The 14,061-nt window shown below is 40.2% G+C and overlaps 1 protein-coding gene across 3 annotated transcripts in view; it reads left to right on the top strand.

The window, feature by feature from the left end:
* The first annotated feature begins 2,026 nt into the window (after positions 1 to 2,026).
* The window catches only part of PHKA2 (phosphorylase kinase regulatory subunit alpha 2), a 74,093-nt gene continuing 62,058 nt past the window's right edge, over positions 2,027 to 14,061 (top strand). For 2 of the 3 annotated variants that reach the window (XM_081276459.1, XM_081276457.1), the window contains exon 1: positions 2,028 to 2,547. In XM_081276459.1, coding sequence (XP_081132585.1) covers positions 2,470 to 2,547 — 78 coding nt within the window. In that variant the 5' untranslated portion in view covers positions 2,028 to 2,469. Of the gene's footprint in view, positions 2,548 to 14,061 lie in introns of all 3 variants that reach the window. The other variant, XM_081276458.1, reaches the window with a different exon arrangement.

Raw genomic sequence — 14,061 nt, 5'->3', positions numbered from 1 at the left:
TGCTCATTGGGGGACTTCTTTGGCTCCGCCCACGTGACCCAGCCAATCAGCCTCAAGAGCAGGAGGATTGTGGGAGGTGGTGAGGTGTGTGGGGGTGAGAGGCTTGGGGAACCCGGTGGTGGCAGTTGGGCTCTGAGGGTTTTTTCCTGAGGAGCTGTTTTGTTTGGTGTTTGTAGTTCTAAAAATAAAGTTAGTTTCTTTTGACAAGTGGCTCCTGAATTGTGCCCAGCCAGACTGCGGCAAATAAAATATTAAAAGAGTACATATTAAGATTGCAAAAGGGATTTAATTTTAATTTAATGTCTAGCATTACTCTCTGGACCATAGCATTCTGCGTATCTACATACATTGCTGCATAACTTAAGAGCCGATAGTTTTTAAAAAGTATGAGTGGCTCTTGAGTGCTTTAGTTAAGTGGCAGAATAAAGCTACAGATTTGTTCTGGAATATCTGATGTGAATTAGGATAACTAAACATAGGGGTCTCTGCTGATGTAGGACTGATTTTCAATCATTCATTGTCAACACTAATTGAGCTCCAACCACATCAACCACATGCCCAACACTTTACCAGACATGGTAGGAGATATCAGACTGTTTTTTTTTTTTTTTTTGGTACCCCGAATTGAACCAAGGGGTGCTTTACCACTGAGCCACACCCCCAAGCCCTTTATTATTATTATTTTTTTTCTTTTGAGATAGGGTCTTGCTAAGTTGCTTAGAGCTTCACTAAGTTGTTGAGGCTGTTTACTCACAATCCTCCTGCCTCAGCCTCCTGAGCCTCTAAAATAACAGGCCTGCACCACCACATCAGACTTGATATCAGACTATTTTAATGAATACTTTATAACCCAGGTAGGAAAGCATGCCTCTTCCACACTTGAAAACATACAAAGGCAATACATTATTGCCAAATTATTATTATTTTTTTAAATGATGGGCTTTTCTGAGCCAGGCTTGTGCTAAATGGTCTGGATTTTCAATCACGCTGTGAGGTAAGTGGCAATATCCCCATTTTACAGATAAGAACATTGGAGGGTCACACAGCTAAAACAGCTGGAATCCGAAGTGACTCCCAAGTCCTCAGCTCTTAAGAAATCGCCAAAAGAATTAAGAGAATGGGGAGGGCTAAAAGGCAGAAGGAGCTGAGCTAGCCATTAAAGCAAAGACAGGCTTCAGATGGTGAAGGAGGAGGAAGGGCCAAATGGATCAATACACTAAATGCTCTAGCAAAGAGTTTGCGGAAGCAATGATTGATTATTTCAGTCTAGCTATCCAGTGGAATTCATATGTGGGCCAGATTTGTGTGGATAATGAATACTGGGCCGAAGACTGTGTACTTTAGGCAATTATCAGCCACAAGAAACTACCAAGGACAAGTTTCAAGTTATTGGTCCTGGAAGAGATGAACTGCAACCCTACCCCAGGGAACAGCGTCCAAGTGGCTACGGCAGGAGCTCCAGGGTTGTAGTTGGGGGTAGGTTCCGGCCTCCCCCTTTCTCTTCTAGGCTGGGTTCCACTACTTGGATTCCGTCCCGGAAAGAATAGGGACAGGGCTATGATCTCCACCTACGGAGAAACGCTCAGGCAGCCACAGTGGTCCAGTCTCTCTCTCCTGCCTTAAGTTGTCTTGGCGACCGCCTTGGGGCCCTAAACATCGCAGCCATGAGATGAAGCCAGGTCTATGCCAATACTGCAGGCTGCCCCTTTTTCAATCCCCCTCGGGCTGAGACTCCGCGGAGGAGGCGGGATGAGGGCGGGACTAGGGGCGGAGGCTGCGGCCCCTTTACCAGTGTCCCTCAAGCCTGGCTCCGAGGGCGGAGGGGGGGGAGGTGGGCCCGGGACACCCGAGTGGCCGTTCGGTAGGGCCTGTTTCTCCTGCCGCTGTTGGGGTTGTCGGCCAGCTGGGAAAGGAAGGGGCTCAGCGAGGGAACTTGGTCCCCCCACCAAGAGCCGGGTTCTCTTCCTTGGGCCATCCCCTGTTCCCTCCCCTCAGCCCGAGACTTGGTTGGTTCCGCTCTGCTACGGGGGCGGGGCAGAGTCAGGCCCGGGTGGGCCCCTGGCAACCGTGGTCGGCGGGCCAGTTTCTCCCTCCCCGGGGCCTCCTCGTGACCGCCCATAGACAAAAGAGGCTCGTCAGGGGCGCCTTCTCCTCAGGCCCCGTACTCAGTTCCCGGCTTCTCCTCCGTGGCCGCCTGTGACACGCGGCCGTCGGGAGCGCGGTCAAGGCGGAGCCGCCATAGCGCCAGCCCCCGTCTCCGCCCCCGCACCGCCCAGCCGGCAGAAACTCTGGTTGGCTTGTTTTTCAATCATACTTTGGTTGTATCGTTTTGAAAACTCCGAACCTTCTCCCTCCCAGCCCTATCCCGAGAACTGACTGAAGCTTTGTGTTCTGCGACCAGGCCCGCTAGTCGGCCGCAGCCCTGGCGGCGCGGCAAGTCGTGCTCCAAGGCTCTTGAGCGTCGCGGGGATGCGGAGCAGAAGCAATTCCGGGGTCCGCCTGGACGGGTATGCGAGGCTGGTGCAGCAAACCATCCTGTGTTACCAGGTAAGCAGAGATCACCCGGAGAGAACGCCCTGAACTGCCCTCTGTTGTCACTCATTCTCTTCCTCAGGCCTCTGTCCACTCCTGTGACCTGAGAGCTTGCAATTAAGAGGTTTCCTATTTGAATCCAGTCCTTGCTAGCCAGTGATTTCCTCCCCATTACCATCCCCATATCTTTATTAGTCAGGGGATCTACCGAATAGCTGCTTTGGCGACTCTTTATAGAATTCTTTGACCATTGTTTAGGATCGAAGACAGAATGAGCCCCCTAGGTGCCCTGGGCACAAAATGCCACTTTTTTAAATATATATTTACTATTTCTTTTAGACGAGAGGTTGTTTGTATAGGTTGGACAGATCACACTGAAAAGACGGTGAACTCTGGACTGTAGACAAGAGTGAAGAAGCTCTGGCCCTCCCAAGAGTGATCTTGTTAAGAGACCACTTGGGAGGGCCATAGGTCCTGTTCTGGTTGCTACTTTATAGATAAGAAAACTACTGGACCTGAAAGGTCCAGTCCAGTAGAGTGTCAAACCCTAAGCCAGGTCTTTTTTCCCCAAGTTCAAGGGGTCCTGTGAAGCTTGCCCATATTGTCTGATTATGAATAATACCTGCTATGCTTTGTATTACTGGACTAAAATTATGTGTGGGTCCTTAATGTAAGACCACTGAACTATTTTTATTCCTAGTGAAGACAGAAGCTATATTGCTTCCCCTCAATCAACAGCAACTATTTTTAGGGCCTTCAGAGTCAAAGAAGGAAGTGGCATTTGGTGGTTAGGGGTGAGGCCTGAAAGTTGGGAGCCATGGTTACTCCCAAGCCACTGACCTTTTTTCTAAGGCTAATTTCTCAGCGTTGGTCCCTCATTTAGCAAATATTTATTGTGTACTAATTATATGCAAGGTACTGTACAAAGTGCTGGGCTTCCAAAAAAGAATAAATGGTTTTGAAGCAGTGACATTTTTGCATGGGGTCTAGAACCCTATTTGAAACTCTTCAAGCTAGATGTGATTTGCAAGTGAGAAATATTTGGATTTAGAAAGGTAATATGCATATCCTATATATTCTATAATAACTGCAATGGAGTCTGAGCAACACTCCTTAATCACATATTCTATTATTATTTCCACAACAGAATATGAATATTCATACTGGGCGGGATAGGTAAAGATTGAAAAGAGTTTTACATTAGTTCAGGTCCTCTCTCGCTGCTAAATGAACTTACTGCAAAGTTAAGAAAATACTGAATTTCCAGAGCTTATTGAGTTTGCATGTGAAGGATTAGGTCTTTATTTGGGGAGCTTTATGGAAGGACGCCTAATCCAGTTTTGTGGGGCAAGAGAGGAATCCTGCAAAAAATGATTTTCAAGTTGAGAGCTCAAAGAATAGGCAGATAAAGGGAAGTTACTCTTTGCCTTTCTTCTTAGAATAACATCCATAAAATATTCAAAAATCCAAGTTGAAAGACCTTTCCCTTCAGTTCTGTGATGGGAGGGGCTATAGGAGAACTGAGAAAGCTAGTTTCAATCCTCAGCTCTGCCTTCAACAATATGTGTAATGTTTAATCATCCTTTCTGAGTTCATGCCCTCATCTGTAAAACGTGAAAAATAACACCTGCTTCCATTGAGTTGTTGTAAAGAAAAAATTAGTGCCTATACATTGCCTGGCAACTCACAGGCAATCAGTAGATAGTGAGGGATCTTGGCAGTTTTATGGCCTTGATATAGTCCACAAATTAGAAGTCAGTGGTCCTCACATAACCACTCTGACCCATGATGCTCCTTTTTCTGAAGGACTTGACACAGCTGCTATTGCTTTATGTCTCCTATTGAGGTCCTAAGTTCAGAGACCTTACCAGTTTTGTTCCTTTGCATCACACAGTGTCCAGGTGCATGAAAGGTACCCTTCAATCCTTGGTAAAATATTTCCTGCAGCTTCTGAACCATCTCAATGACCCAGCTTTTGGTCCAGGCTTATCTTCCCTTAGGAGCAAAAGAACTATCTTCTCACTAAAGCTAATCTGCAGGGTTGGACTTTCCTCCCCAACATTTTAATGATTAAAAAAGGTTGTCTGAGCCTTTAGTTGTATTTATTTTGGGGGAAGTTGGTGAGAGGCCCTCACATTTGCCCTCTTTCCTCTTCCTGGCTGTATTATCAAGCTTTTCTGGCTAACAAGAATACTCTGAACACAGTTCTGCTTGGAAATACCATGAATCTATAGGTACAGAATTGCACACCTTCTCATCTAACCCCACCCTGCCCCAACAACTAGAAAAAAGTTGTAGAACCCTGATTGGGTTCTCATCATCATCTCCCAGTCATCTCAGCCAGGTCACCTCTATTATATATATTTTGCCAATTAAAAAGATGAATGAGCTAGATTTCTGAATTTATGCTGAATTTTCTCATTTCTGTACATGTGTGCAGATGTTTGAGATGTTTTTCAATGTCGTTTTGTATAAGCTCTGAAATTTGTTTCTGACTTGCTTTAAAATTGAGATCAATTTATATTGGGTTCACTGGTTAGAAATCATTCTAAGATAAATATGTCAAGCTGATCATTATTATTTCTTTAGAGTCAATAGTTTGTTCATATCAACTAACATGTCAAATAATTCCTTTTCCTGTATCTATGGAAGGAAGAAGTTTTTCATTCATTGTTTGCCAAATATGCCTGCTGCTAAACATTACTTGAGTCTTTAAGACACAGAAGGAAAAAGCTATGTCTATAAAAGAGTCCTTTTGCAGGTTTGATTTTATAAATATATATTCTAGGGAGTATCTTCAAAACTTTGTTGTCTATAAGCTGGGCTTAGTGGTACACACCTATAATGCCAGCTACTTGGGAGGATAAAGCAGGATGATTCTAAGTTCAAGACCAGCCTGAATGATTTATAGAGACCCCGACTCAAAAATACAAGAAAATGGACTAAGGATGTAGCTCAGTGGTAGTGTTTGTCTAGCAGGAGCAAGGCTTTGGAGTCAAGCCCAGTACTACCAAAATATATATATATATATATATATTTTTTTTTTTTTTAAATAAAATTCTAGATTTATTTTGGCCCAGATAAAAAATACTATGTACATTTTTTCAGTTATGACTGTTTGAAGGCTCATTAATAAAAGTATTAAGTAATAATAATAATTATTATTATTAATTAGTATTAGTATTATTAGTATTAAGTATTAAGTACTGATAAGAGAATATGGATCAGAAAGAAAAAATAATGATCAAAGCAGTATTCACTCCAACTGCAGATTACTAGGTATAATAAGGTAATATAATTGAAATCAGTAACTAAATATTGCTATTTAATAGCAATGAAATTTAAAATGAGAATTCAAATAAATAAAGCATGGAGTATAAGACTAAGTAAAGATTAGTTTGGGCTATCTCTCACCATGCAGAAAACTCAAGTGGATCAAGGACCTAGGAATTAGACCAGAGATCCTGCTCCTAATAGAGGAAAAAGTAGGCCCAAATCTTCATCACATCGGATTAGGCCCTGACTTCCTTAACAAGACTCCTAAAGCACAAGAAATAAAATCATGAATTAATAAATGGTATGGACTCAAAATAAAAGCGTCTTCTCGGCAAAAGAAGCAGTCAATCAATGAAGTGAAGAGAGACCCTACATTATGGGAGCAAATTTTTGCCACACTCACATCAGATAGAGCCTTAATCTCTAGGATATATAGAGAACTCAAAAAACTTACCAAAAAATAAAACAAATAACCCAATCAATAAATGGGCTAAGGAGCTGAACAGACACTTCTCAGAAGAAGACATACATTTGATCAACAAATATATGAAAAAATGTTCAACATATCTAGTAAGAAAAACAAATCAAAATACTCTAAGATTTCATTTCACGCCAGTCAGAATGGCAATTATCAAGAATACAGACAACAATAAATGTTGACAAACGTGGGAGAAAGGTATACTCATTCATTGCTGGTGGGACTGCAAATTGGTGCTACCAGTCTGGAAAGCAGTATGGAGATTACTTAGAAAACTTGGAATGGAACCACCATTTAACCCAGCTATCCTGCTCCTTGGTCTATACCCAAAGGATTTTAAATCGGCATACTATACCTTGGTCTATACCCAAAGGATTTTAAATCGGTTACATGTAGTAACGCGGTCACATCAATGTTTATAGCAGCTCAATTCACAATAGCTAAACTGTGGAAGCAACCTAGATTCCCTTCAATAGATGAATGGATAAAGATTAGTTTGGGATATGGTTCAAAGAGATATAAATACTAAAAAATAATAATATGGCAGAAGAATAAGAAGAGACTGGAGTTAAAACTGAGAATGAAGATATTATTATATATCTTAAGAGATCATATCTAAGCATTAGCATTAAAGTAATATAAGCAGAACATATAACTTTGCAAACAATAGTGGAATAAAGAAAATCTGATTTCTCTCACAGAAGTAAGGAAAAGGGTGGATGGGAAGGGTGGGAAGTAAGAAAAAGAAGGTGTGATAAAAGTAAAGGTCAGCAGAAGTAGATGCAGGTAAGTCCACAATAAATGTACATGCTTTAATTATCCAAATAATAGAAATTATTTAAAATATTTAGAAAGGCATATGTAATTTGTAAAAGACAAATCTAAAACAGAATACTAAAAGGTTGAAAGTAATCCAGCTATACTAGGCCAGTCCTAACCCCCCAAAAGTTGATGTCATCATACTAATAACAAAGTAGAGTTTAAATTTTTTAAAAAATATATTATTATGGATAAAGAATATTATTACTACATGACAAGAGGATAATTCACCAAGAAAATGGAGCAATTTTAAATCCACAAAATACTAACAACATAGTTTCAAAGTATATAAAACAAAACTTGACCTAGTTATAGGATAAATGACATCCATAATCATTCTGGGAGTTTTAAAATTTTCTGAGCTATTAATAAATCAACCAGAGAAATAATGAGGACATAGAAAATTTGAGCACGATAAGGAATAAACTTGGTAAAGTACACATACATAGAACTCTGCATTCAGCCAATAGAAAGTACTTATGTTTCAACCTTGCAAATTATTTTTTTCAAGAATTGATGACAAATTAGATTATTTTAAGAGTCTCAAAAAATACTGAAGAATCAACTTTGTGCACGCTTCATTATTTAGCCAAGATATAAGAAAATTAAAGAGCAACAACAAATGACCGCTAAAGCCCCCAAATATGTTTGGAAACTTCGCAAGCCCACCTATTAAGTATGTCACAGATTGAAAAAGAAATTATAATACAAATTATTAAATAGTTAGAATGACAACAAAATCACTCCAAATAAAAATTTATAGGATACAGTTAAAGTGGGGTTTGAAGTGAAATTTTTTAAAATATTTTTTTAGTTGTTGATGGACCTTTATTTTATTTATTTATATGCAGTGCTGAGAATAAAACCCAGTGCCTCACATATGCTAGGCTAGCTCTACCACTGAGCTACCACCCCAGCCCCTGAAATTTGTATCCCTATATGTATATATTAGAAAAGAAGAAAGATTTAGAAATGAATAAATTCAATATTGAGAAAAGGATGACAGAGTATGACCAAGAAAATAGAAGAAAGGAAATAATTAGGATAGGTAAAGAAAAAAACAAATTTTTTTCTTTTTTTTTTTTTTTTAGTGCTGGGGATTGAGCCCAGGGATATTTAACCACTGAACCACATCCCCAGTCACTTTTTATATTTTATTTAGAGACAAGAGTCTTGCAAAGTTGCTTGGGCCCTCGCTATATTGCTGAAGAAGCTGGCTTTTAACTCAAAAGCCTCTTGCTTCAGCCTCCTGAGTTACTGGGATTATAGGTGTGTACCACCATGCCTGGCAGGATTTTTTTTTTTTTTTAAGGCTGGGGATGTAGCTCAGTTGTCCCAGCAAAACACACACACACACACACACACACACACACACACACACACACAAATGATCAACAAAATCAAAAGCTGGTCTTTTGATAAGACAAATAGGCACATTTCTGGTAGGGTTGATGAGAGGAAAGATGGAGGGGAGAAACACACAGATAATATTAAGAGTGAAAAATGGAAAAAAAGCACTATGAATAATTTTTGGCAGTAAATTTAAAAACATAAATGGACAGTTTTCTAGAAATATGTTACCAATGTTAAGATAACGTTAAATCCTGATTAGATCTATAATTATTAAAGAAATGGAATGAGTCAAAAAAAAAATCCTGGTCTAAGATAGTAGGAATTTGGCTTTTATTCTGAGAATGAGAAGCCCTGAGATATTTTTTTTAATCAAGTCTAAAATAATTTATATACTCTAGGAGTAATCTAGGAGTCAGCTTTGATTCCTTCTTTTTATTTATTTTTTAATTTCAAGACAGGGTCTCACTAGGTTGCTAAAGTTGGCCTCAAACTTGTGAACCTCCTGCCTCAGCCTCCCAAGTTGTTGGGATTACTGGCATGTGCCACTGTGCTGGGCTGATTACTTCTTGTTCCCTCATTCCCCACCTAGAGTGGAGAGCATTTTCTAATGAATGATATATTACCAAAATGTATTGCAGCTCCCCACACTAATGTCTATGTCCATTGCTACCACATCTTGCCTGGATGCCCCCTACCCCTGCCTCCAGCCCTGCTCTCTTCTGCCCAGATCAGTGAGTGGTCATACATCAGGCACCACAGTCTGTCCTGCTTACAACCTTCCCGAGGCTGTTTTCACTCCTACAATAAAATAGAGTTCTCCCTGTGGCCTACACGTCTCTGCCACCCCAGCTACAGCCTCACACAGAAGTTACCCATCATTCCACTATCCTCTCACTCACTATCAGTTATGTTCTGGTAAATGCTTAACAACAGTCTCCACTAACTTGAAAATTTGCTTCTGTCAGTAGCAATACCAGGAGGAGAATATGAGAGAAGCTACCCCAATTTCTCATCTTACCCCATAAATCTGGGTAGCACCACCCCATTCAGGCGCCCAAGTTGACAACACAAGAATCTTTTTGGCTCCTTCTTGTTCCTCTCCCATCTGCATCCAATTCATCACCAAGCTCTGTTGATGTTACCTCCTAAGCCTCTTACAAATCAGTCTGCTACTTGTGTTGCTTTCTGCCACTACCACCAACCATTGTCTAAGCTAGCAGTCTTGCTGGTCTCTACCCATGCATTAGCTTCCCCACCTGTCTTCTCCCTGTAGCCTCTCAGTTCCGTCCCAGTGTTTCTCCCCACTGTGGCCAAAATGGGCTTTTCCAGGGACCCATTCCAGCATTCTGGGTAGCACTAGGTCCAATAAGGGCAGAAGTGACATTATTAGTTCCAGCTCACATAGGTACCATCTGTCAGATGGTTGTCTGGTCTCTGTGTGGACGCAAGAAGGGAAGTGGTCCGTGGAAAGCATTTCCTCCTTTCCTCCTTCCTGGTACAATTGAAAGTCCTGCCTTCTACTGCCTTCTATTTCAGCCCTTTCTGGGTGTGGCAAGGAGGAAGGCTTTTGCGATACCTTTTCCAGCATAGCCTTTAAATATTTTAGTGTCAGACAAAAACATTTTAGTAATTCATATGAAGACACATATTGTGAACAGAGATATGAAAAATTGTATTCTGTATGTGTAATATGAATTGTAATTCATTCTGCTGTCATATATAACAAATAAAAAACAATAAAATAAAACATTGAGTAATTCAAAGAAAAAGGCCTTGAATCCTTCATTCGCCAATAAAGGACTGAAACAATCTATACAGGGGAAAGATCTAGAATTATTTCAAGCTTTGTAGGGATCCAGAAGGTCCATTAGTCAGATTGAACCTCCTTTTACAGTTAAAGAACCCCAGCCGGGAGAGGTCATCCTTCTCATGATCTGACTACTGTGTCATAAGCACTGTGTCTTGCTGGGACCAGGCTGGAGGCATGAAGATAAATACTTTAAATATACCAGATTGCTGTGAATAGCAAATGAAGTTGCACTGTCTTTGTGTGTTAAAATAGTGAAATTTAAATAGGCTATTTCTTTAAATATTCTACTAAATTTAGTTCTGCTGTATTGCTCTTGTCTTATTTATTTAGGTACTAGGGATTGAATTTAGGCATAGACACCGAGCTACATTCCCACCTCACCTCCCCACCTTTTTAATTTTTTTTTTTTTATCTTGAGACAGAGTTTTGCTAAGTTGACAAGGCTGGCCTTGAATTTGGGATCCTCCTGCCTCAGCCTCCTGAGTTGCTGGAATTACAGGTGTGCACCACTGCACCCAGCGCGTGCATGCTCGCTCGCTCGCTCACTCTGTGTGTGTGTGTGTGTGTGTGTGTGTGTATACACACACACACACATATATATATATATACATATATTTTTTTTAATTTATTTAATTTATTTATTTTTAAAGAGATGGGGTCTTGCTGTGTTGCCCAGGTTGCCCTAAATTCCTGGGCTCCAGTGATCCTTCTGCCTGGGAATCCCAAGTAGCTGGAGCTACAGGCACATGCTACTATGCCCAGTTTGTCTTCTGTTTAAATATGACTCTAGTAATTAATAAAGTAAATGCCACATCTGTCTCAAAAAGGGTAAGGAGAACATAATTAGTGCTCATAAGATTCTTAACCAAGTGGATCATAGACCCATTTAAGTATTTGGTAAAGATTGAATGTGTTGTCCTCTCCCGAGAAAATGCTCAAATGGAAATTTCTGGAGTCTCATGGACCTTTACCCCCACCCACCCACCCCACAAAAGCCTATGTATAGATTCCTAGCAGATCTTCTGGAGAGTCTCCATCAGGAGCCCAGATGTGGAGGGATATATGGTGTCTTCATGCTCCAAATTCAAACCCAAACCTGAAGCTTATGGAATAAAAGTCATTCTTCTAATTGACAATATCAAACAGTATCATCTGCAGTTCTCCTGTTCAGGCGAAAGTTTTTTAATGTGTTCTGTAAGTTTCCATGACACTAGGCTAAATACTGAAGCTTCAATAATCCTCACTCTTAACTACAGGAATTGGCGAGAGAGCAGCAAAGAATTAGTCACCTAAGAGCATGGTAAAGTTATTTGATCATAGCTATGGGGCCCAGAGCAGTTCCTGTGGGTTTGGAAAGATATAAGATGAGCATTGGGATCTGGAATGAAGTGTATGCCTGCAATGCTTGGCTCCTGACCCAGTGTCTCTCACTATAGCCATCATGCAGTCATATCACATGATGTAAATGCCTAGGCTCAGTACAGCTTGCACCTTGTGCATTATTTGTAAACCTAAATGCGGAAAATCTAATGAACAGCAAGAGAAAGACATTATTGGAATGTGGAAATTGCACCCCTGTGATCCCCTTAGGGAAAGCATGAGGCTTCTACATATTCGAGCTCCCATTTTCAGGTCTGGGGATGTAACTCAGTGATAGAATGCTTGCCTAGCATGTGCAAAGCCTTGAGTTCTATCCCCAGCACCACCCAATAATAATAATAAAAACAACACTTTTTAAGATGATTATCTGAACCACCTGAAGCTTACCTATCAAATTTTATAAAATCTTATCTTCTAATGTAAAAAGAGACGGTTATACAATTGGTAATGTTGAGTATAGATGCAGTTGTGGTTTTTTCTCCTTTTGCATCTTTTTTATTGTCAAATATATCATATAAATAAAAAGAGTAAAATTGTACATGGTTATCTTGTTTTTCATTTAACAGCATACCTTTTAAAGCATTTCATATCAGCATATACCACTCTGCTTCAGTATTTTTGACTGCTATATGATATTACATGAATATACCATCAACTGATCCTGATACTGATGGATTTTTACCTTTTAAAAATTTTTAATCAATGTATATTTATTTCTGTCAAATGAAAGGCCACACACACACACAAAAAAAAATCTTAGACAATCTGCATTAAAAAATGCATTTAGAAAAAGACCATTCTATTATGTACTACTTCATCAATATATGCAATCATTTTAAATACTATTATAATTCCTACTTTAACTTAAGTTCAAAATATTACTCTCCCTCACTCCAATTTAATATTTTAAAAAGTGGTTGCTAGAACAGAATTCTAGTACAATAACTGAATTTAAACAGTTTTTGGAGTTTTTGTAATAGGATTTTTCACTTTCTGTTTTTCACTTTACCAACATGGGTGGTTGTGGTAAGTAGTCATGTTTTCAACATTTATCCTAGCCTCTTCTGAGTGTTTCATTTGAATAATTAAACTGTACTTTCCTCCCTTGGAATTAAGCAAGGTGGTGACACATTCTTAGTAATTCTTAATCCACAGTGAGCGGGGAACAAGGATTGGGGTTGGTCTGAGGCATCTGAACTCTGTGCTATGGAACATAGGACATGGAATTTATGGCCTGGGGGCCTAGAGGAGGCTTCATAGAGGAGGGAGCATGAGCATGTGTAAAGGCCCAGAAGTACAAGAAACACTAAGCTGAATTTTCTGGGGAGCTAAGGAGGGAGTGTTGGGTGATTAGATTGGGGTGTGTGAGGAAGAGCCAGCGCAGAGCCTCGGAAGACCTTTAAGTGATTTACATTCTATCTGATAGGCATTAGAGAATACTGAAAACAGTGTTATGGTTTGGATATGAGGTGTTCCCCAAAAGCTCCTGTGTTAATGCTGGAATGTTTATAGAGGTTAAAATTATTGGATTATGAGAACTGTAACCTAATCAATTCATCCTAATTTCAATGGACTGACTAGAGTAACTGTAGACAGATAGGGTGTGGCTGGAAGAGGTGGGTCACTGAGGGCGTGCCCTGGACATCTTCCCTGTGGCCCCTTCCCTCCTCTCTGTTTCCCTATCCTACCATGAGCTGAGCAGTTTTCTTCTGCTGGACCCTTCCCCCATGACCTGCTGTCTCACTGTGGGCCCAGAGCTATTGAATCAGCAATCCATGGACTGAGACCTCTGAAACTGAGCTCCAAATAAACTTTTCCTCCTATAGGTTGTTCTTGTTGAGTGTTTTGGTCACAGTGACCAAAAAGCTAATCAAAACAGACAGTAAAGTCTTAAGATTATAGGTCTTTCTGGGGTTGGAGTTGTGGCTTAGAGAGAGCACTTGCCTAGCATGCGTGGGGCGCTGGGTTCGATCCTCAGCACCACATAAATATGACTACCTTTGTGGAGGTTGAATTGGAAGGAACCAGTAGTAGAGTCGGAGAGCAGTAAGGAGCTATTTCAGTTTTCTTGTGGGACAGAGTTTGGGAAAGGGAATTTGCAGTCTCTGTGCCATTTCTGGTTGCATAGATGACAATATTCATCTAAGACCCCCGGATACTGAATTACAAACTGTTAAATACTTTGGTGCTACCATCAAGCATTTACATATTTTGCCTTCGAGTTGCCTTGATCTTGCATTGACATTGAGGCAGTTGCATTGCCTTGCATTATTGAGACAATTTTGCCTCAACATTAATAGTATCAAATAAATGTCTTTATGGCATCTAGTTTACCATGTATAAGCATTCATTGTTAGATTCATTGTAGGATTCTTTTAGTTGCAAATGACAAAAACTCATTTCAAATATCCTT

The sequence above is a fragment of the Spermophilus citellus genome, assembly GCF_964194105.1.
Source record: "Spermophilus citellus genome assembly, chromosome: X".
Taxonomy (NCBI): Eukaryota; Metazoa; Chordata; class Mammalia; order Rodentia; family Sciuridae; genus Spermophilus; species Spermophilus citellus.
Note: the sequence above shows the minus strand (reverse complement) of the source record. Positions and strands in the feature narration are given on the sequence as shown.